General features: G+C 40.8%; 1 protein-coding gene across 1 annotated transcript in view; it reads right to left on the minus strand.

Annotated features, from left to right (window-relative positions):
* ATM (ATM serine/threonine kinase) overlaps positions 1-23,487 on the minus strand; it is a 925,848-nt gene that overhangs the window by 149,223 nt on the left and 753,138 nt on the right. Inside the window, exons 55-56 of the mRNA XM_053708547.1 lie at positions 8,665-8,805; positions 3,915-4,031 (exon numbers count right to left, since the gene is read on the minus strand). Of these exons, the coding sequence (XP_053564522.1) occupies positions 3,915-4,031; positions 8,665-8,805 (258 nt within the window). The remainder of the gene's footprint in view (positions 1-3,914; positions 4,032-8,664; positions 8,806-23,487) is intronic.

Here is a 23,487-nt window from a genome sequence, read left to right on the forward strand (position 1 = left end):
CCTTCTATAAGCTTTTTCAGTGGTTCTTAGCTCCTCACACATGCATCTGCATGCCTTGCTTTCCAAAAACAACTGCGCATTAGTGGCGCGAAAATGAGGCTCTGCCTATGACTAGAAAAGGCCCCCATCTGAAAAAGATGTCCATACAGTGCCTGCCGTTTTTTAACAACAATCCCCAAGATTATAATAACTATTAAGAGTTATAATCTGCCAAATATGCTTAGCAAAATAATCGTTTTAGCCCAGAAAAATGTCTACCAGTTTTTTAAGCCCTTATAAAGCCCTTTATTCTTTTACTTAATCTAAGAAAATGGCTTACCGGTCCCCATAGGGGAAATGACAGCCTTCCAGCATTACAAAGTCTTGTTAGAAATGTGGCCAGTCATACCTCAGGCAGAAAAGTCTGCCAACTGCTTCCCCCAACTGAAGTTACTTCATCTCAACAGTCCTGTGTGGAAACAGCAATCGATTTTAGTAACGTTTGCTAAAATCATCTTCCTCTTACAAACAGAAATCTTCATCTCTTTTCTGTTTCAGAGTAAATAGTACATACCAGCACTATTTTAAAATAACAAACACTTGATTGAAGGATAAAAACTACATTTAAACACCAAAAAACTCTGAGCCATCTCCGTGGAGATGTTGCCTGTGCAACGGCAAAGAGAATGACTGGGTTAGGCGGAGCCTAGGAGGGATCATGTGACCAGCTTTGCTGGGCTCTTTGCCATTTCCTGTTGGGGAAGAGAATATCCCACAAGTAAGGATGACGCCGTGGACCGGACACACCTATGTTGGAGAAAAAAACATACGGCTAGATTACGTGTTGTGCATCAGGGTAAAAAAGCAGCGTTAAGAGGTCCTAACGCTGCTTTTTTATGCCTGATGCTATTACAAGTCTTGAAGGTTTAGGGTCACCACACACTTCTTTGGCCTTACCGCAAAACGACTTACGTAAACTTCGTTAAGTCTTTTTTCTATGGGACTTCCATAGCGCTGATATTACGAGTCTGTCCTGGGAGGCCAAAAAGTGAGCGGTACACTCTACCCTGTCAAGATCCCTAACGCATTCTAAAGTCAGTAGTTAAGAGTTTTATGGTACAACGCCGTAACATAAAACTCATAACTAAAGTGCTAAAAAGTACACTAACACCCATAAACTACCTATTAACCCCTAAACCGAGGCCCTCCCGCATCACAAATACTAAAATAAAAATTTTAACCCCTAATCTGCCGCTCCGGACACCGCCTCCACCTACATTATATGTATGAACCTTTAATCTGCTGACCCCAACATCGCCGACACCTACCTACATTTATTAACCCTAATCTGCTGCCCCCAACGTCACCGCCGCCATTATATTAAAGTTATTAACCCCTAAACCTAACACCCCTAACTTAAATATAATTTAAATAAATCTAAATAAATATTTCTATCATTAACTAAATTATTCCTATTTAAAACTAAATACTTAACTGTAAAATAAACCCTAAGATAGCTACAATATAACTAATAGTTACATTGTATCTAGCTTAGGATTTATTTTTATTTTACAGGCAAGTTTGTATTTATTTTAACTAGGTAGAATAGTTACTAAATAGTTATTAACTATTTAATAACTACCTAGCTAAAATAAATACAAATTTACCTGTAAAATAAAACCTAACCTAAGTTACGCTTGGATGAATACGTCTGCCAGTAAGTCGATCTTCAGGGGGTTAGTGTTTTTTAAGGTTGTATTGGGTGGGTTTTATTTTTTAGATTAGGGTTTGGGCGGCAAAAGAGCTAACTGCACTTTTAAGGGCAATGCCCATCCAAATGCCCTTTTCAGGGCAATGGGGAGCTTAGTTTTTTTTTAGCTAGTATTTTATTTGGGGGGTTGGTTGTGTGGGTGGTGGGTTTTACTGTTGGGGGGTTGTTTGTATTTTTTTTTACAGGTAAAAGAGCTGATTACTTTGGGGCAATGCCCCCCAAAGGCCCTTTAAATTGTATTTAATTTAGTTAATTTATTTAATTAATTAAAGTGTAGTGTTAGGTTTTAGTGTAACTTAGGTTAGGTTTTATATTACAGGTAAATTTGTATTTATTTTAGCTAGGTAGTTATTAAATAGTTAATAACTATTTAATAACTATTCTACCTAATTAAAATAAATACAAACTTGCCTGTAAAATAAAAATAAATCCTAAACTAGATACAATGTAACTATTATTGTAGCTATCTTAGGGTTTATTTTACAGTTAAGTATATAGTTTTAAATAGGAATAATTTAGTTAATGATAGTAATATTTATTTAAATTATATTTAAGTTAGTGGGTGTTAGGTTTAGGGGTTAATAACTTTAATATAATGGCGGCGGTGACGTTGGGGGCAGCAGATTAGGGTTAATAAATGTAGGTAGGCAGCGGCGATGTTAGGGCCGGCAGATTAGGGGTTAATAATATTTAACTAATGTTTGTGAGGCGGGAGTGCGGCGGTTTAGGGGTTAATATGTTTATTATAGTGGCAGTGACGTTGGGGGCGGCAGATTAGGGGTTAATAAATATAATGTAAGTGTCTGCGATGTTGGGGTCAGCAGATTAGGGGTTCATACATATAATGTAGGTGGTTGCGGTGTCCAGAGCGGCAAATTAGGGGTTAATAATATAATGCAGGTGTCGGGGATGTCGGGGGCAGCAGATTAGGGGTTAATAAGTGTAGGATTGGGGGTGTTTAGACTCGGGGTTCATGTTAGGGTGTTAGGTGTAGACATAAATTTTATTTCCCCATAGGAATCAATGAGGATGCGTTAGGGAGCTCTACGCTGCTTTTTTTGCAGGTGTTAAGACTTTTTTTCAGCCGGTTCTCCCCGTTAATTCCTATGGGGAAATCGTGCACGAGCACGTACGACCAGCTCACCGCTGACTTAAGCAGTGCTGGTATTGGAGTGCGGTAATGAGCAAAATTTTGCTCTACGCTCACTTCTTGCCTTTTAACGACGGGTTTCTGAAAACTCGTAATACCAGCGCTGTAGGTAAGTGAGCGGTGAGTGAAAACTGCTCTTTAGCACCGCACAGCATCTAACGCAAAACTCGTAATCTAGGTGATAGTTTTAACAGGTACATAAAAAAACAAAGGCTTTATTCCTGTTTAAATGTAGTGATAGCAAAAATGCTAAAAATTCTCTGGTATTTTGGGCAAGTTCTCTGAAATTCCCGGTAGCAAAGGGGTTTTAAAGGGACATTAATTTTTTTTCTTTTATGATTCAGATAAAGAATACAATTTTATTCTCATGTTCTCATGTTATTCTTTGTTGAAGAGATATCTAGATAGGTGGCGTGCACATGACAGGAAGTAAAGCTGCAGGACATGCGCACTTACCTGGGCTTACTTTCCTGCTTTTCAACAAAAGTTACGAAGAAAATGAAGAACATTTGAGAAGAGAAGTAAATTGGAAAGTTGATTAAATTTGTATGTTTTATCTGAATCATGAAAGAAAAAAAGTGGGTTTTATGTCCCTTTAAAACTTCACATATTACATTTACAGAATTTTTTGTGCTTTCTAAAATAGAAAATAGTGGAAGACACAGTGAGAGAAGGCCAGTAAAAAAGTTATACCAATATAGACAATGATGGTTTTAGTGGGTTCTCATGTACCCCCCTATTTCTTACTGCAGCACCACCAAACCTCAGGAGGTACAAGCTTACTGGCTCTACAAAAGGGAAAGGGGAGAGGAAAAGAAGGACGAAGAGGGAATGACAAATATAATGGTAGGAAAAGGTAGCAGATGATTGGGCATTCCGTAACGTCACTCTACACCACTGAAATTTAGAGTTGTGAGATCTTTTGCACCACAAATTGTATAGTCTAGAATCACCTCTTCCTGGGAGGAGTTTCCATCACAGATTAAACTAGAGGCAAGTTAATAATACAGTCACCTTGTATCTGCGGATAGTAAGTTTTCTCTTCCTCGTCTCACTATTCCTCTGCAACAAAGTATTGCACATCTGGAATACCTGCTGCATTACTGCATCTTGCCTCAAATCATCTCGCCCCTGTGGGTTACAAAGAGAAGTCAGTCCTATATAAATTATGGCTAAGGATGTACCTAAAATAGTCATATTAATATAAAAGATTAGAGAAAAAATGAGCGGAGCACAAAGGTATTATGTGGCACACTTAGATAAGAGACTTAATGTGTCCAATTTGGACATGGACTTGGAGGATGGCTATGACTAATTAAAATGTAACTTTTAATAATCAATTTTAAAAAATGTGAACATTTACCCCTGTTCATATAATCATGTGTGGATAATCTTCAGGAAACGTAGTAATATAGGAGCAGTTTCCAATAGAGATTAAGTATAACCCATAAATAAAAGTTAGTGCCTATTAAGGCCAACAAACAATAAGATTACAACAACTAGTTTTTTTAACAAAATTAGATACAGGGGAAGCAGTGTGAACGCCTGACGCGCGTTTCGCCAACTACTTTTTCAAAGGTCTTATTATACATATATCTGGGAGGTTACTTTGCACCACAAGAATATCTGACGTATAGTCAGAACAACTTTATAACTCACATTAATGGGAAAAGATATGTAGATATGTGAGTGGTGCGATGTGTTATCTTATAATAGAACTATTACATCCAAGAACTGGATATGTAACCTGAATAGTGAGTCCTTGAAAATTTACAAATAGATGATAATCTAAGACTGCCTCTATCCCAGTGTATATACTAACAGTAAGCCATTTGACGAATACTCAATAGGTTCCTCTGTAATATCCTATGTTATAACGAGAGATATTTTATATTTATATGTTTGTTCACATTTTTTAAAATTGATTATTAAAAGTTACATTTTAATTAGTCATAGCTGTCCTCCAAGTCCATGTCCAAATTGGACACATTAAGTCTCTTATCTAAGTGTGCCACATAATACCTTTGTGCTCCGCTCTCTTTTTTTTCTCTAATCTATGATATTTGGGTATTAGGCACTATCTTTATAGGGATACTTAGGTCTACCCTTTTAGGTCACATAAGAGATTTAATAGCTCCCATTTACCTCTCTGTAAGAGAGGTTGCTTCTTTTCAAATATTAATATAATAATCTGTATCCATATGAGCACTGTATATACAGCTTTGAGAAACCAAACACTGCATGTGCAGCAGTTATGAGAACATTACTTTTTATTGTTTTGCAGCCAACTTTTTAATCCCATGACACTTGTGTTTCATGCTAATGGAAAAATGACTATTTTCCCACAGTCAGGTCTCTTGTATCATTGAAATACACCTGTCAGCCGTTATATCATTGTAACTTCAGTGTCAGCAGTATGTAAATGTAACCTCATTGCTGCAGGGCTGCAAGCCTGTCACATAGTTATTGCTTTACAAGCAGGTTTTTAGTATGGCAGGAGAGAATATACTGAAATGAGTTCAGTGTACGACAGAATTCAGATAATGATGCAGTGTTAAAATATCTGACTTGAGAGACTTCTTAAAGTGAAGGTCAATTTGGATGAATTAGTGCCCAGTTTTTAATAATCCTATTAAAAACAAGGGCACTTTAATTCATCAAAATTGACATTTCACTCCTTTTCTTCAAAAACTTACCTTTTAATCCTGACAGCTGCTGCATCGCTTCCTCCACCCGTTGCAAGCCCTCTTCACGGGTCCAAAATGACGAATCCGGCTTCCTCCAATCACAGCGTTGCATCAGGCCATGATCCCCCCGGGGGGAAAGCAGTGATTGGAGGAAGCCAAATTAGTCTTTTCCGATGTAAGAAGAGGCTTCCGACGGCCGGGAGAATAGCTGGAGCGGCTTTCAGGATTAAAAGGTAAGTTTTTGAAGAAAAGGAGTGAAATGTTTTTAAAGGATTATTAAAAACCGGGCACTAATTCATCCACAATGACCTTCACTTTAAAGGACCACTCAATGCAGTAGAATTGCATAATTAACAAGCGCACAATAAAAAGACAATGATTTAACACTTAGGGATAGATTTATTAACGCTGAGGCGTACAGGGGCGGGTATACGCGCCCCTGTACGCCTCAGCTCGCCTGTGGCGGGGCGAAATTACCCGCAGGTATTCGCCATTGCACACGAGCGCAATTTTGCGCTCGCGTGCAATCCGTCCCCTGCCCGCGCACAGCCAATCACGCGTGGGCAGGAGCTGTCAATCTCCTCGGTCGGACTCGACCAAGGAGATTGAATTTCGCCACAATAGAGGTGGAGTAGATGTTAGGGAAGCAGCGGTCTGGTGACCGCTGCTTGATAAATCACGGCGAGCAAGTTCTTGAGAGAACTTGCTGCCGTAGAGGCTTGATAAATCGAGCCCCTACTCTGAATTTCAAATATGCAGATTTTTTTTTCTGACATCAGCCAATCAAAGACTAGTATACGTATACCCTGTGAGCTTGTGTGCATGCTCAATAGGAGTTTGTGCCTCAAAAAGTGTGTATATAAAAGAAAATGTGATAATGGAAGTGAATTGGAAAGTGTCTTAAAACTGCATGTTCTATCTGAATCATGTAAGTTTATTTTGACTTGTGTCCCTTTAATGAAAATTAAAATAATTCAAGTAAAGAGAAGCTGAGTAAATAATTTATATTATTATTTATATTTATTTAATTATGAATGAGAAAACACATTGGTTGTAATAGCAAAACTGTTATAGTGTTATTGTGACTATATAAATGTGGATAAATAAATGACAAAATGGTTCAAATTAATAACCTTTATTGACCTTCATAAATTGTAATCAAGGCTCTAATCATAAAAAAGAAGCTAGTCTAGCTAGTGTATTTACTGTAAATATTTCACATTCCAATATTTTGTATTTTTAATTATATATATATATATATATATATATATATATATACTAGTCCTAAAGCCTGTTCACACGGGCCATTTTTTGCAGTACAGTGGTCCCACCCCTTGCGTTCTCTCCCTCCCACTCTCTTTTGCTTTCTCTCTCTCCCCCTCTCTTTTGAGCTCTCTCTGCCCCCTCTCTTTTGCGCTCTCTCTTTCCCCCCTCTCTTTTGCGCTCTCTCTTCCCCCCTCTCTTTCCACCCCTTTTTTGCTGTCTCTCTCTATCTCCCCTCTCTTTCTCTCTCTCCCCCCTCTCTCTTTCTCTCTCCCCTCTCTTTCTCTCTCTCCTCTCTCAACCTCTCTCTCCCCCTCCTCTCTCTATCTCCCCCCCCTCTGTCTCTCTCTCTCCTCTCTCTATCTCCCCCCTCTCTTTCTCTCTCCTCTCTCTCTCCTCTCTCTCCCCTCTCTCTCTCTCTCCCCCCCCTCTCTCTCCCTCCTCTCTCTCTCCATCTCCCCAAATCTCCCCTCTCTCTTTCTCCCCCCTCTGTCTCTCTCTCTCTCTCCCCTCTCCCCCTCTCTCTCCCCTCTGTCTCTCTCTCTCCCCCCTTTCTCTCCCCTCTCTCTCTCTCCACATCTCCCCTCTTTTTCTCTCCCCTCTCTCTCTCTCCCCCCCGCTCTCTCCCCCCCTCTCTCTTTCTCCCCTGTCTCTTTCTCCCCTCTTGATCTCTCTTTCTCCCCTCTTGATCTCTCTCTCTCCCCCCTCTCCCCTCTTTTGAGCTGTTTGAGCTCTCTCCACGGCCTTTCACGGCCCTGCCCCCGGCCTCGCCCCCTTCACGAGTCTTCACGCTAGGCCACGTCCCCTTTACGCTCGGCCACGCCCACTTCTTCTCGCGGCAGTCGCCAGATCAGGTAGGGAATCCAAGGCCAGGTGTGTTTGTCCTCGTGCTGTCTCTACTGCGCATGACAGCTTCGGACAAACACACTTGGCCTTTTATAGTATAGGATAAATATATATATATATTTATATCTATACCTCTATATATACTCATATAGATATATATTTTACAGTAACATTATCAGATATATATAGAAATCTATATCTTAAAATAAAAAGAACATTTTCTTCTATGTGAAGAACATTGGAATGTAAAATATGCGCAACGAGCTTCAGATTTCGCAATGTATGTCTAACGTGCTGATTTATGTGCGCACTGAATGAACATTCAAATTAAAATACAAATTTTTCACATGCTTATAATTTTTGAATGGATGTTTAAATGTAACTGCTGTTTGAGTATAAGGGTTTTGAAGTAAATTGGCTTTTTTAGTGTGCTATTACATGGATATAAAACAGTCTGCTTCATTGCTGTAATAAAAAAGCACTAAGCAGTGGGTTATATTTAATAGAAATCATTCTAATGTCTATTTATCATTTTAAAAGGATTTTTTTTTTTTTTAAAACTTCATTTGTGCATGTCCATTACTTCCTGTCACAGCCTTACAAGTGGGCTGTGGTATCTATGGGAAGTCAAAGAAGTAACCTGCTCTAGCTGCAGTAATTTTATTGATCATGCTCAGAAGAGAACGTTTGCTGCAAAATCATGTGACAGTAGAACTTAAGTTCTGTAATATCAGCTATGTTATCTCACTGAAGGCAGTGGCTACACTGATAATTTCTAAGTGCTCATTTTGCAAGAAAGTTGTTAGCTGTTTTTAGCACAATCTGTTTCTTTTTATTTTTCCTTTGATTTGTTTTTTTTATAACTGAAGGAGCACTATGTCATATCCCTTTAAGCATTACTCAATGCTTTAAGTAAAAAAAGAAAAAAACAATCCGGCATTTATTAGAGATAGCAGTGTTTCTAATACCTTAACAAGCTGACGTCTTTCCTTTCCATCAGAACCAACACAGTCAATTATTTTGGGAAGGTTGAGGCCCCCAGCTAAGCGGAATTCAGGTTTAAAATAATTTATTGTTACCAAGTTTTCATACTTTCCAGTGGGATCAACCTGCAAAAATAAATACATAAATAATAATTTTATATATATATATATATATATATATATATATATATATATATATATATATATATACACACACACACATATACATACACAAACACACACACAGTTGTATGCAAATGTTTAGGCACCTCTGACAATTTCCATGATTTTCATTTATAAATAATTGGGTGTTTGGATCATTTTGATCTATCAAATAACTGAAGGACACAGTAATATTTCAGTAGTGAAATTAGGTTTATTGGATTAACAGAAAATGTGCAATATGCATTAAAACGAAATTAGACAGGTGCATACATTTGGGCACCCCAACAGAAATATTGCCTCAATATTTAGTAGAGCCTCCTTTAGCAGAAATAACATCCTCTAGACGCTTCCTATAGCCTGTAATGAGTGTCTGGATTCTGGATGAAGGTATTTTGGACCATTCCTCCTTGCAAAACATCTCCAGTTCAGTTAGGTTTGATGGTTGCCGAGCATGGACAGTCCGCTTAAAATCACCCCACAGATTTTCAATGATATTCAGGTCTGGGGACTGGGATGGCCATTCCAAAACATTATACTTGTTCCTCTGCATAAATGCCAGAGTAGATTTTGAGCAGTGTTTTGGGCCTTTATCTTGTTTAAATATCCAGCCCCGGCGTAACTTCAACTTTGTGACTGATTCCTCAACATTATTCTCAAGTATTTGCTGATATTGAGTGGAATCCATGTGACCCTCAACTTTAACAAGATTCCCAGTACCGGCACTGGCCACACAGCCCCACAGCATGATGGAACATCCACCAAATTTTACTGTGGGTAGCAAGTGTTTGTCTTGGAACGCTGTGTTATTTTGCCGACATGCATAACGCCCCTTGTTATGACCAAATAACTCGATCTTTGTTTCATCAGTCCACAGCACCTTCTTCCAAAATGAAGCTGGCTTGTCCAAATGTGTGTTTGCATACCTCAAGCGACTGTTTGTGGCGTGTGTGCAGAAAAAGCTTATTCCGCATTACTCTCCCATACAGATTCTCCTTGTGCAAAGTGCGCTGAATTGTTGAACGATGCACAGTGATACCATCTGCAGCAAGATGATGTGGTAGGTCTTTGGAGGTGGTCTGTGGGCTGTTTTTGATCGTTCTCACCATCCTTTGCCTCTCTGATATTTTACTTGGCCTGCCACTTCTGGCCTTAACAAAAACTGTGCCTGTGGTCTTCCATTTCCTCACTATGTTCCTCACAGTGGACATTGACAGCTTAAACCTCTGAAATAGCTTTTTGTAGCCTTCCCCTAAACCATAATGTTGAACAATCTTTGTTTTCAGGTCATTTGAGAGTTGTTTTGAGGCCTCCATGTTGCCCCTCTTCAGAGGAGAGTCAAAGAGAACAACAACTTGCAATTGGCCACCTTAAATACCCTTTCTCATGATTGATGCACCTGTCTATGAAGTTCAAGGCTTAATGGGCTCACCAAACCAACTGTGTGTTCCAATTAATCAGTGCTAGGTAGTTACAGGTATTCAAATCAACAAAATGACAAGGGTGCCCAAATGTATGCACCTGTCTAATTTCCTTTTGATGCATATTGCACATTTTCTGTTAAACCAATAAACCTCATTTCACTACTAAAATATTACTGTGTCCTTTAGTTATTTGATAGATCAAAATGAAATTTCTGATCCAAACACCCAATTATTTTATCAGGGGTGCCTAAACTTTTGCATACAACTGTATATATATCAGTCTGAATCATGCACAAATAAAAGTAAATTTAAAAAGAAAATGTATGCTTACCTGATAAATTTCTTTCCGGATGTGGTGAGTCCACGGCATCCACGATTACTATTGAGAATATCACTCCTGGCCAGCAGGAGGAGGCAAAGCGCACCACAGCAAAGCTGTTAAAGGGCCACTGTAAGTAAATATTTTCTATGCCTGTTACTAACTAACTACCCCAAATACGCTTTTTATCAATAGCATTTCATTAACATATCTCTACCGTATATCAGAAATCTTGTCTGCAAATTTAATTGTTTTCCAAACCCACTCCGTGGGTATCCTTTGCTCTGTACCAATCCGTTTACAATACCTAGGTTTCAAAATGGCGCTTTAAACACAAAGTTATTGGTTTAAGTATTTTGAACACGCAGTGCTGAAAATAGTGGGCAGGATAACGTGACATCATCGGCGAATAAAAGATATAACTTTTAGAACGTTATGAAACTTCGTTTTGGAGAAAATATAGGTCAGTGGGTTTTAATTAATGTTTATTAACTTTAATATGTTAGTTGTTTAGCTTAAAAATTATAACAGAAAGTAATCCTTTAAGTATCACTCCCCTTCCCACAATCCCCAGTCATTCGACCGAAGGAAAATGGAGAAAAGGAGTAACACAAGGTGTAGAGGTGCCTGAAGTTTAGTAAAAAAAAAAAAAGCCTGTCTTTAAAATACAGGGTGGGGCCGTGGACTCACCATATCCGGAAATAAATACATTTATCAGGTAAGCATATATTTTGTTTTCTTTCCTAAGGTATGGTGAGTCCACAGCATCCTCAATTACAGTTGGGAACCAATACCTAAGCTAAAGGACACAGAGGACTGGGGAGGGACAAGACAGGTGGACCTAAACAAAAAAGGCACCACTGCTTGAAGAACTTCAACTTTATAAAATTTGGGAAAAGTATGCAAAGAGGACCAAGTTGCAGCCTTGCAAATCTATTTCACAGAAGCTTCATTTTTGAAGGACCAAGAAGAAGAAACAGCCCTAGTTAAGTGAGCTGTGATTCTCTCAGGAGGCTGCTGTCCAGCAGTCTCATACGCCAAACGAATAATACTTCTCAACCAAAGAGAGAGAGAGAAGTAGCAGTAGCTTTCTGGCCTTTACTCTTCCCAGAAAAACAAACAGAGAAGAAGACTGGCGAAAATCCTTAGTCTCCTGCAAATAGAATTTAAGAGCATGCACAACAAAAACGTTCCTTATGAGAAGAAGGATTAGGACAGAGAGAAGGAACAACAATTTCCTAAATGATATTTCTATCCGAAACAACCTTAGGAAGGAAACCAAACTTAGTTACAAAGATCCGCCTTATCTGCATGAAAAATGAGATAAGGGGAATCGCACTGCAAAGTTGAGAGTTCAGAGACTCTCCGAGTAGAAGAGATAGAAGTAAAAAACAAAGCCTTCCAAGTTAACAATTTAATATCTATGGAATGCAATGGCTCAAACAGAGTCTGATGCAGATCTTTAAGAACAAGATTAAGGCTCCAAGGTGGAGCAACAGACTTAAACACAGGCCTGATTCTGACCAAGGCTTGACAAAAAGATTGCACATCCTGCATGTCTGCCAGACACTTGTGCAGCAAAATAGACTAAGCAGAAATCTGACCCTTCAGAGTACTGACAGACAAAACCTTCTCCAGATCTTCCGGGAGAAAAGAAAAAATCCTTGGAATTGTGACCCTACTCCAAGAGTAGCCCTTGGATTCACACCAATAAAGATCTGTACGCCATATTTTATTGTAAATCTTTCTAGTAACAGGCTTGCGAGCCTGAATCATGGTCTCAATGACCGAATCAGAAAATCCACGCTTAGACAAAACTAAGCGTTCAGAGAAACGAGATTTGGGTGAAGGAAGGGACCCTGAAGTAGTATGAGACGGACCCTGAAGCAGTATGAGACGACAGCTCCACTAAATCTGCATACCCGATCCTGCGAGACCACGCAGGAGCTATTAGAATCACCAATGCTCTCTCCTGCTTGATACAAGCAATGACTCGTGGAAGGAGAGCAAATGGAGGAAACAGGTATGCTAGATTGAAATCCCACGGAACTGCCAGAGCATCTATCAGAGGGGCCTGTGGATCTCTTGACCTTCATCCGTAACTTGGAAGCTTGGTATTTTGCCAAGACGCCATCAGATCTAACTCTGACACCCCCCATTTGAGGGAACAAAGAAGCCTGACAACAGAGGATTTATACAGAGCACCTCTATACCTCAACGCTATTACTGAGGTGCCTACCTGCCCCCTCTGCACTCCGGAGAAAATAGTGATCAAATCTCCACTTCCTAGATCGCAGGAGCCCCAGAAGCTCAAGGAGAACAAATAACAAGATCCGTTAGAAGCTGCGCCATTAACGGCCATTAAAAGAAACATTGATTGGAACATATTCCGTTCCTTCATAGTAGACACACGCATCACTTGAATACTAGTGAAATAAAAGTACTGAGCCACTTTTAACACTCCCTAAAAAGTAACACTCACAGTGTAGCTCCCTGCCATAATAATCCCGCTTGTTACCACAGGAATTAACCCCTCGAAGCAGCTCCCTCTGCTTTAGTGCCAGCGTTCTTATCAAACAAAAAAAATGGCACTTACCTGCACCTCTGGCTGTCCGGCAGAAGGACAGCTCACCCGGCATTAGAGGAAGCCACTCCTCACAGAGACTTGTGAAAATAAGAAAGGACAGAGTAAACCTACTCTGGCTTTCTACATAAGGGCAGCAACTTGTTAAGAAAACGCAGTGAGGCCCACCTCACAAGTTCCTAACTGCTTGAAAGCTACCACTGCCCTACTGAAGAGACTGACGTGGAGTACAGCTAAACCCAATTTAAAGAGGAAAGATCAGAGCAAACCTACTCTGGCTTTCAAATTAATAACTCTTGAATGAAGCAAATCTTATTCAGACACCAAAACTTCACCTCCTCCTTGCACAGAAGGCAAAGTGAATGACTGGGGATTGTGGGAAGGGGAGTGATACTTAACAGATTTGCTGTGGTGCTCTTTGCCTCCTCCTACTGGCCAGGAGTGATATTCCCAACAGTATTTAAGGACACCGGGGACTCACCATATCTTAGGAAAGAAATATATTAAATGACTATTGTAGAATGCAAATATTAAAAAAAGCCCTCTAATAGTTATTACAGTTTTTGTTTAATGGCACAGGAAAACCCAACATTTTCTTTTATAATCTGGATAGAACATTGTTATCCTTTGCTACAGGAACAGCATTGCACTACTGGCAGCAAGATGAACACATCTAGTCAGCCAACCACAAAATACAAATGTGTGCAGGCACCGATTGGCAGCAGCTCCCACTAGTGTAGGACATGTGTGTATTCTTTTTCAACAAGGGTTACCAAGAGAACAAAGCACATTTGAAAATAGAAGTGAATTTAAAAGTGTCTTCAAATTACTTGCTCTATCTGAATCATACAAGTTTCATTTCGACTTTCCTATCCCTTTAAAATAATGATGTTCCTTTGCTAAGTAAACCAACATTTTGTCATACTTGTGGCGGCTTTTCCATATGAAAACAGAACTAATTGTTCCTATCAGCCAATGAAAAACAAAATTTATGCTTACCTGATAAATTCCTTTCTCCTGTAGTGTGGTCAGTCCACGGGTCATCATTACTTCTGGGATATTAACTCCTCCCCAACAGGAAGTGCAAGAGGATTCACCCAGCAGAGCTGCTATATAGCTCCTCCCCTCTACGTCACCTCCAGTCATTCGACCAAGGACCAATGAGAAAGGAGAAGCCAAAGGGTGTAGTGGTGACTGGAGTATAATTCAAATTTTTTTTACCTGCCATAAAAAACAGGGCGGGCCGTGGACTGACCACACTACAGGAGAAAGGAATTTATCAGGTAAGCATACATTTTGTTTTCTCCTGTTAAGTGTGGTCAGTCCACGGGTCATCATTACTTCTGGGATACCAATACCAAAGCTAAAGTACACAGATGACGGGAGGGACAGGCAGGCTCTTTATACGGAAGGAACCACTGCCTGAAGAACCTTTATCCCAAAAACAGCCTCCGAAGAAGCAAAAGTATCAAATTTGTAAAATTTGGAAAAAGTATGAAGAGAAGACCAAGTTGCAGCCTTGCAAATCTGTTCAACAGAAGCCTCATTCTTAAAGGCCCAAGTGGAAGCCACAGCTCTAGTAGAATGTGCTGTAATTCTTTCAGGAGGCTGCTGTTCAGCAGTCTCATAGGCTAACCGAATTATGCTACGAAGCCAAAAAGAGAGAGAGGTAGCCGAAGCTTTTTGACCTCTCCTCTGACCAGAATAAACGACAAACAGGGAAGACGTTTGTCGAAAATCCTTAGTTGCCTGTAGATAAAATTTCAGAGCACGGACTACATCTAGATTGTGTAGCAGACGTTCCTTCTTCGAAGAAGGATTAGGACACAAAGATGGAACCACAATCTCTTGATTGATATTCCTGTTAGTGACCACCTTAGGTAGGAACCCAGGTTTAGTACGCAGAACTACCTTGTCTGAATGAAAAATCAGATAAGGAGAATCACAATGTAAAGCGGATAGCTCAGAGACTCTTCGAGCCGAGGAAATCGCCATTAAAAATAGAACTTTCCAAGATAACAGCTTGATATCAATGGAATGAAGGGGTTCAAACGGAACACCCTGTAAAACATTAAGAACTAAGTTCAAACTCCATGGTGGAGCAACAGTTTTAAACACAGGCTTGATCCTAGCTAAAGCCTGACAAAAAGCTTGAACGTCCGGAACTTCTGACAGACGTTTGTGTAAAAGAATGGACAGAGCTGAAATCTGTCCCTTTAAGGAACTAGCGGATAAACCCTTTTCTAAACCTTCTTGTAGAAAAGACAATATCCTCGGAATCCTAACCTTACTCCATGAGTAACTCTTGGATTCACACCAATATAAGTATTTGCGCCATATCTTATGGTAAATCTTTCTGGTAACAGGCTTCCTAGCCTGTATTAAGGTATCAATAACTGACTCAGAAAAACCACGTTTTGATAAAATCAAGCGTTCAATTTCCAAGCAGTCAGCTTCAGAGAAATTAGATTTTGATGTTTGAAGGGACCCTGGATCAGAAGGTCCTGTTTCAGAGGTAGAGACCAAGGTGGACAGGATGACATGTCCACTAGATCTGCATACCAAGTCCTGCGTGGCCATGCAGGCGCTATTAGAATCACTGATGCTCTCTCCTGTTTGATTCTGGCAATCAATCGAGGAAGCATCGGGAAGGGTGGAAACACATAAGCCATCCCGAAGGTCCAAGGTGCTGTCAAAGCATCTATCAGAACCGCTCCCGGATCCCTGGATCTGGACCCGTAACGAGGAAGCTTGGCATTCTGTCGAGACGCCATGAGATCTATCTCTGGTTTGCCCCAACGTCGAAGTATTTGGGCAAAGACCTCCGGATGAAGTTCCCACTCCCCCGGATGAAAAGTCTGACGACTTAAGAAATCCGCCTCCCAGTTATCCACTCCCGGGATGTGGATTGCTGACAGGTGGCAAGAGTGAGACTCTGTCCAGCGAATTATCTTTGATACTTCCATCATTGCTAGGGAGCTTCTTGTCCCTCCCTGATGGTTGATGTAAGCTACAGTCGTGATGTTGTCCGACTGAAACCTGATGAACCCCCGAGTTGTTAACTGGGGCCAAGCCAGAAGGGCATTGAGAACTGCTCTCAATTCCAGAATGTTTATTGGTAGGAGACTCTCCTCCTGATTCCATTGTCCCTGAGCCTTCAGAGAATTCCAGACAGCGCCCCAACCTAGTAGGCTGGCGTCTGTTGTTATAATTGTCCAGTCCGGCCTGCTGAATGGCATCCCCCTGGACAGATGTGGCCGAGAAAGCCACCATAGAAGAGAATTTCTGGTCTCTTGATCCAGATTCAGAGTAGGGGACAAGTCTGAGTAATCCCCATTCCACTGACTTAGCATGCACAATTGCAGCGGTCTGAGATGTAGGCGTGCAAAGGGTACTATGTCCATTGCCGCTACCATTAAGCCGATCACCTCCATGCATTGAGCTACTGACGGGTGTTGAATGGAATGAAGGACACGGCATGCATTTTGAAGCTTTGTTAACCTGTCTTCTGTCAGGTAAATCTTCATTTCTACAGAATCTATAAGAGTCCCCAAGAAGGGAACTCTTGTGAGTGGAAAGAGAGAACTCTTCTTTTCGTTCACCTTCCATCCATGCGACCTTAGAAATGCCAGTACTAACTCTGTATGAGACTTGGCAGTTTGAAAGCTTGAAGCTTGTATCAGAATGTCGTCTAGGTACGGAGCTACCGAAATTCCTTGCGGTCTTAGTACCGCCAGAAGAGCACCCAGAACCTTTGTGAAGATTCTTGGAGCCGTAGCCAATCCGAATGGAAGAGCTACAAACTGGTAATGCCTGTCTAGAAAGGCAAACCTTAGATACCGGTAATGATCTTTGTGAATCGGTATGTGAAGGTAAGCATCCTTTAAATCCACTGTGGTCATGTACTGACCCTTTTGGATCATGGGTAAAATTGTCCAAATAGTTTCCATTTTGAACGATGGAACTCTTAGGAATTTGTTTAGGATCTTTAAATCCAAGATTGGCCTGAAAGTTCCCTCTTTTTTGGGAACCACAAACAGATTTGAGTAAAACCCTTGTCCTTGTTCCGACCGCGGAACCGGATGGATCACTCCCATTAATAAAAGATCTTGTACGCAGCGTAGAAACGCCTCTTTCTTTATTTGGTTTGTTGACAACCTTGACAGATGAAATCTCCCTCTTGGGGGAGAGGATTTGAAGTCCAGAAGGTATCCCTGAGATATGATCTCTAACGCCCAGGGATCCTGGACATCTCTTGCCCAAGCCTGGGCGAAGAGAGAAAGTCTGCCCCCCACTAGATCCGTTCCCGGATCGGGGGCCCTCGATTCATGCTGTCTTAGGGGCAGCAGCAGGTTTCCTGGCCTGCTTGCCCTTGTTCCAGGACTGGTTAGGTCTCCAGCCTTGTCTGTAGCGAGCAACAGCTCCTTCCTGTTTTGGTGCAGAGGAAGTTGATGCTGCTCCTGCTTTGAAATTACGAAAGGAACGAAAATTAGACTGTCTAGCCTTAGGTTTGGCTCTGTCTTGAGGCAGGGCATGGCCTTTACCTCCTGTAATGTCAGCGATAATTTCTTTCAACCCGGGCCCGAATAAGGTCTGCCCTTTGAAAGGAATATTAAGCAATTTAGATTTAGAAGTAACATCAGCTGACCAGGATTTTAGCCACAGTGCTCTGCGCGCCTGAATGGCGAATCCGGAATTCTTAGCCGTAAGTTTAGTTAAATGTACTACGGCATCCGAAATAAATGAGTTAGCTAACTTAAGGGCTTTAAGCTTGTGTGTAATCTCATCTGATGGAGCTGATTCAAGTGTCTCTTCCAGAGACTCAAACCAAAATGCTGCTGCAGCCGTGACAGGCGCAATGCATGCAAGAGGTTGCAATATAAAACCTTGTTGAACAAACATTTTCTTAAGGTAACCCTCTAACTTTTTATCCATTGGATCTGAAAAGGCACAGCTATCCTCCACCGGGATAGTGGTACGCTTAGCTAAAGTAGAAACTGCTCCCTCCACCTTAGGGACCGTTTGCCATAAGTCCCATGTGGTGGCGTCTATTGGAAACATCTTTCTAAATATTGGAGGGGGTGAGAACGGCACACCGGGTCTATCCCACTCCTTAGTAACAATTTCAGTAAGTCTCTTAGGTATAGGAAAAACGTCAGTACTCGACGGTACCGCAAAATATCTATGCAACCTACACAATTTCTCTGGTATTGCAACTGTGTTACAATCATTCAGAGCCGCTAACACCTCCCCTAGTAATACACGGAGGTTTTCCAGTTTAAATTTAAAATTTGAAATATCTGAATCCAGTCTGTTTGGATCAGAACCGTCACCCGCAGAATGAAGCTCTCCGTCCTCATGTTCTGCAAATTGTGACGCAGTGTCTGACATGGCCCTAATATTATCAGCGCACTCTGTTCTCCCCCCAGAGTGATCACGCTTACCTCTTAGTTCTGGTAATTTAGCCAAAACTTCAGTCATAACAGTAGCCATATCCTGTAATGTGATTTGTAATGGCCGCCCAGATGTACTCGGCGCTACAATATCACGCACCTCCCGAGCGGGAGATGCAGGTACTGACACGTGAGGCGAGTTAGTCGGCATAACTCTCCCCTCGTTGTTTGGTGAAATATGTTCAATTTGTACAGATTGACTTTTATTTAAAGTAGCATCAATACAGTTAGTACATAAATTTCTATTGGGCTCCACTTTGGCTTTAGCACATATAGCACAGATATCTTCCTCTGAATCAGACATGTTTAACACACTAGCAAATAAACTAGCAACTTGGAAATACTTTTCAAGTAATTTACTATAATATGAAAACGTACTGTGCCTATAAGAAGCACAGAAAAAGTTATGACAGTTGAAAATTGATAAACTGAAAAGTTATAGCATCAAATCTTTGTAAAAAAAACACACTTTTAGCAAAGGATTGCTCCCATTAGCAAAGGATAACTAACCCTGATAGCAGAAAAAAAATACAGAAATAAACGTTTTTTATCACAGTCAACTACAATCTCACAGCTCTGCTGTGAGTGATTACCTCCCTCAAAACAAGTTTTGAAGACCCCCGAGTTCTGTAGAGATGAACCGGATCATGCAGGGAAGACAATAAACTTCTGACTGAATTTTTTGATGCGTAGCAAAAGCGCCAAAAAAGGCCCCTCCCCCTCATACACAACAGTGAGAGAGATCAGTAAACTGTCATAAATTAAATAAAAACGACTGCCAAGTGGAAAAATAGTGCCCAAAACATTTTTTCACCCAGTACCTCAGAAATTAAACGATTTTACATGCCAGCAAAAAACGTTTAACATAAATAAATTAAGTGTTATTAAAAAGCCTGTTGCTAGTCCCTGCAAAATAGGCTAAAGTCTTATGCATACAGTATAATTCCAGTGAAGTGCCATTGCCCAGAATACTGAAGTGTAAAATATACATACATGACAGCCTGATACCAGTTGCTGCTACTGCATTTAAGGCTGAGTTTACATTATATCGGTATGGCAGAATTTTCTCATAAATTCCATTGTCAGAAAATAATAAGCTGCTACATACCTCTTGCAGATTAATCTGCCCGCTGTCCCCTGATCTGAAGTTTACCTCTCCTCAGATGGCCGAGAAACAGCAATATGATCTTAACTACGCCGGCTAAAATCATAGAAAAAACTCAGGTAGATTCTTCTTCAAATTCTACCAGAGAAGGAATAACACACTCCGGTGCTATTATAAAATAACAAACTTTTGATTGAAGGTATAAAACTAAGTATAATCACCACAGTCCTCTCACACATCCTATCTATTCGTTGGGTGCAAGAGAATGACTGGGGGTGACGTAGAGGGGAGGAGCTATATAGCAGCTCTGCTGGGTGAATCCTCTTGCACTTCCTGTTGGGGAGGAGTTAATATCCCAGAAGTAATGATGACCCGTGGACTGACCACACTTAACAGGAGAAATGAGTACACCTGTATGTAATATGTTATGTAATTACTTGTACTTTCAATTAAAATAATTTTTTCTTGCCGGTTTTCACAAAAAGCAAAAACAAACAAACAGCATAATAAACATGATTTATTTTTACGTAAAAACATAAATTATGCTTACCTGATAATTTCCTTTTCTTCTGATGGAAAGAGTCCACAGCTGCATTCATTACATTTGGGAAATAAGAACCTGGCCACCAGGAGGAGGCAAAGACAACCCAGCCAAAGGCTTAAATACTTCTCCCACTCCCCTCATCCCCCAGTCATTCTGCCAAGGAACAAGTACCAGTAGAAGAAATATCAGGGTAAAAGATGCCAGAAGAATAAAAGGATGCCCCACATAAGTTACGGGTGGGGAGCGGTGGACTCTTTCCATCAGAAGAAAAGGAAATTATCAGGTAAGCATAATTTATGTTTTTCTTCTTAAATGGAAAGAGTCCACATCTGCATTCATTACTTTTGGGAAAACAATACCTAAGCTATAGAGAACACTGAATGCCAAGATGGGAGGGTACAATAGGCGGCCCATACTGATGGCACCAGGCCTGAACCTCTACCCAATAAAAAAACCCTGCTTCGTCCAAAGCCGATTACATTTTTAAAGGAAAAGCCCCAAGGACACTGACTCGCAGCTAGTCCAGAAGCCAAACTAGAGACTGCCAAACGGACTCGACTGAGCCAACAGTCCTCCAGGAAACACTGTCGCCCAACAGATGGTCCCCAACCAAGTCACCCCCACTAATGAAGGGAACATTAGCCAAAACCACCAAGGGGACAAGGCAAGGAGAACCGAGGAAACCAAAAGGTCCCCTCCAAAAAAGAACAGCTCCAATAGTGAGCCCAACTCACAAACAGGAAAGGAGGCCACGCCTATACCAGTGAAACCCGGGATAAACCCGGGCACAGAGACAGAAAAGACTTCTCTCCAACATCCTGCAAGTACTAAATGCAACCAAAAAAGGCAAAGTCCTCCAAGCGTCGGAACAGAGAATACCAAAGTATTCAACCACAAAAAAAATGTGGAAGAGACCCAGTCGGAAACCCCAAGTTGAAGAACCCAGAGTCCATAACGGGACGACACAGAGGGTACGTGCGAGGAGGAAGAAGTCAAGCAGAAAGCAAACTGCAAAAGCAGCCCTCATACAGAGGGCACGCTCCAGACAACCGAAGCCACCAGACCCACACACAGGTCACTAAAAAAGTAGGCCCCCGGGGGCGGAGCCTAACCGTGCAGGAGAATGGTCGCACTTGCTTAAGCTCCGGAGCTGAAAGTCGGCCTAAACATGTTAATTTGATCAATAGGCTGTAACAATCACTGATCTGCATCACATTACCGAGGGGAGCAGTCCAGAGATTGATAACAAGCATCGCTGATACACTGGAGCCGAGGATTTCGTTATAGGCCTCACTCTGCCTGGAGTTACTAACAGCTGCACCGGAGCGCCGCAAAAAGCCTAAGAGGAGTCTCATACGGTAATCGCTTCAAAGGTGGTACAATAGGGAATATACTGTGCAGATCGCCCTATATACATACCGAGCCTCACAACATAGGAGACACAAGGCGGACACGACACTGTGGATCCCTAGGTATGTGGCAGTGAGGAGACTGCGGATCGCAGCGGATAACAAGGTACAAGTCGGACTGAAAGGTTTTATTTTTGACTGATATTTAGGCCTGGGGCATGTAATAGTATAAGAAGCCCCCCAAACGTAGTTGGAGAAAAATATAATTACAGAGATTAGCCTTTACACGTGGCACACATACCTAACACCACACAGGCCTCACTATACCGTAACACAGCAAGAGAGAGCTGAAGGAAAACAAGAAGGGACTATAATAGAGTGTGTGGGTCAAATAAATAAATAAAGATTCCTGAATGTTTCTACAGAAGGCTTCAGATACTTAATAACAGGGCTGATAAAATAATACTGATAATAGCTGTTAAATCAGCCTTGTACATTGCGTGGCTGGATTATAATAAAGGAAAGTGTGGACGTCATACTGCTTGATCACTTATTTTCCTGAAGTGTGACTGGGTAATAGTATGGCACAGAGGATGACAGGCTAGCAGGAGAAATGCTCAAAAACAAGAAATATGAGCCATTATTTAAAGACTATTGAACCACAGATAGAGGATAAGAGTAGTGAGTCACAACAGCCAGCAATGGGCGAACCCGCACAAACAACATCAATGCCTCTGCATATATCACAATTTGTAACAAAAGAGGACCTGAAAACTCTCTCCTCTAAGGAGGATATTAAGGAAGTTGTCTCAGAAATAAAGAACCTATTCAGTGAATTGCGCAGAGACCCAACAGAGGGTGGCAGTGGTGGAGCAGTCACAGTCCACAATACAAGGAAAATTAAATGATACCACCTCACAAACCCAACATAATACAAATATGATACACAGCCCTTCTTGACCGGATAAAAGACTTAGATAACCGCAACCGGCGGAGCAACCTCCGTATAAGGGGCATCCCGGAGTCAGCTGGCCCCAATGCACTGCAGCGCTATCTGCAGGATCTCTTCAGGATGCTTAAAGGCTCACCTATGGCACAGGAGGTTGAAATAGAAAGAGCACATAGGGCGCTACGCCCAAAACTGTCAGCCAAGGCCCCTCCAAGAGATCTTATTTTGAGGTTGGTAAACTTTAAAGATAAAGAGGAAATACTCAAAAACAGCAGAAACAAACATCCTATACAGCATGCTGGAATCCCATTGCAGGTATTCTCTGATCTAAGCCCAGCAACACTACAAAAGCGTAGAGATCTGAAATTCCTTATAAAATAGTTAAAAATAATCAGGAGCGCTAAAAAAGCTAAAAGCGATTGTATAAATATATTAAAGTGCTAAGTGGCGGCGCCTATGCGCAAAAAATATTAATAAAGTGTAAAAAATCACTTATAGAATGAGTGTATCTAATTTGATTTTTAATTTATCATAAAGTGCATTCGTGTAAAGATTTATCCAAAGAGGTGTATGTCTATTATTACATATGCCTATAGGATTACTATGTATCTAAGAACATATAGAAAAAATGTAAAGAGAAAATGTCCTCTAGTGCAATATATAAAAAGCACAAGCTGTGATATGTGAATCTGTGTCTAGTCCAACCAAAGTGCTATACCTACAATCAAGTGAGAAGATAGTACAAGCTGTGATTCACAGAGCTGATTTATAAATATGTGTATAGTGTAACAAAGTGCTATAACTAAATCCGGTGAAAGAAACAGTGTCTACAATCGTTATTTTAAAATTTTAAATTAAAATCTATAAATAAGATAGTAAGAGAAAAATTATAAACATAATACGCTTGAAATCAATAAAT

This window comes from Bombina bombina, chromosome 3 (genome assembly GCF_027579735.1).
Source record: "Bombina bombina isolate aBomBom1 chromosome 3, aBomBom1.pri, whole genome shotgun sequence".
Classification (NCBI taxonomy): domain Eukaryota; kingdom Metazoa; phylum Chordata; class Amphibia; order Anura; family Bombinatoridae; genus Bombina; species Bombina bombina.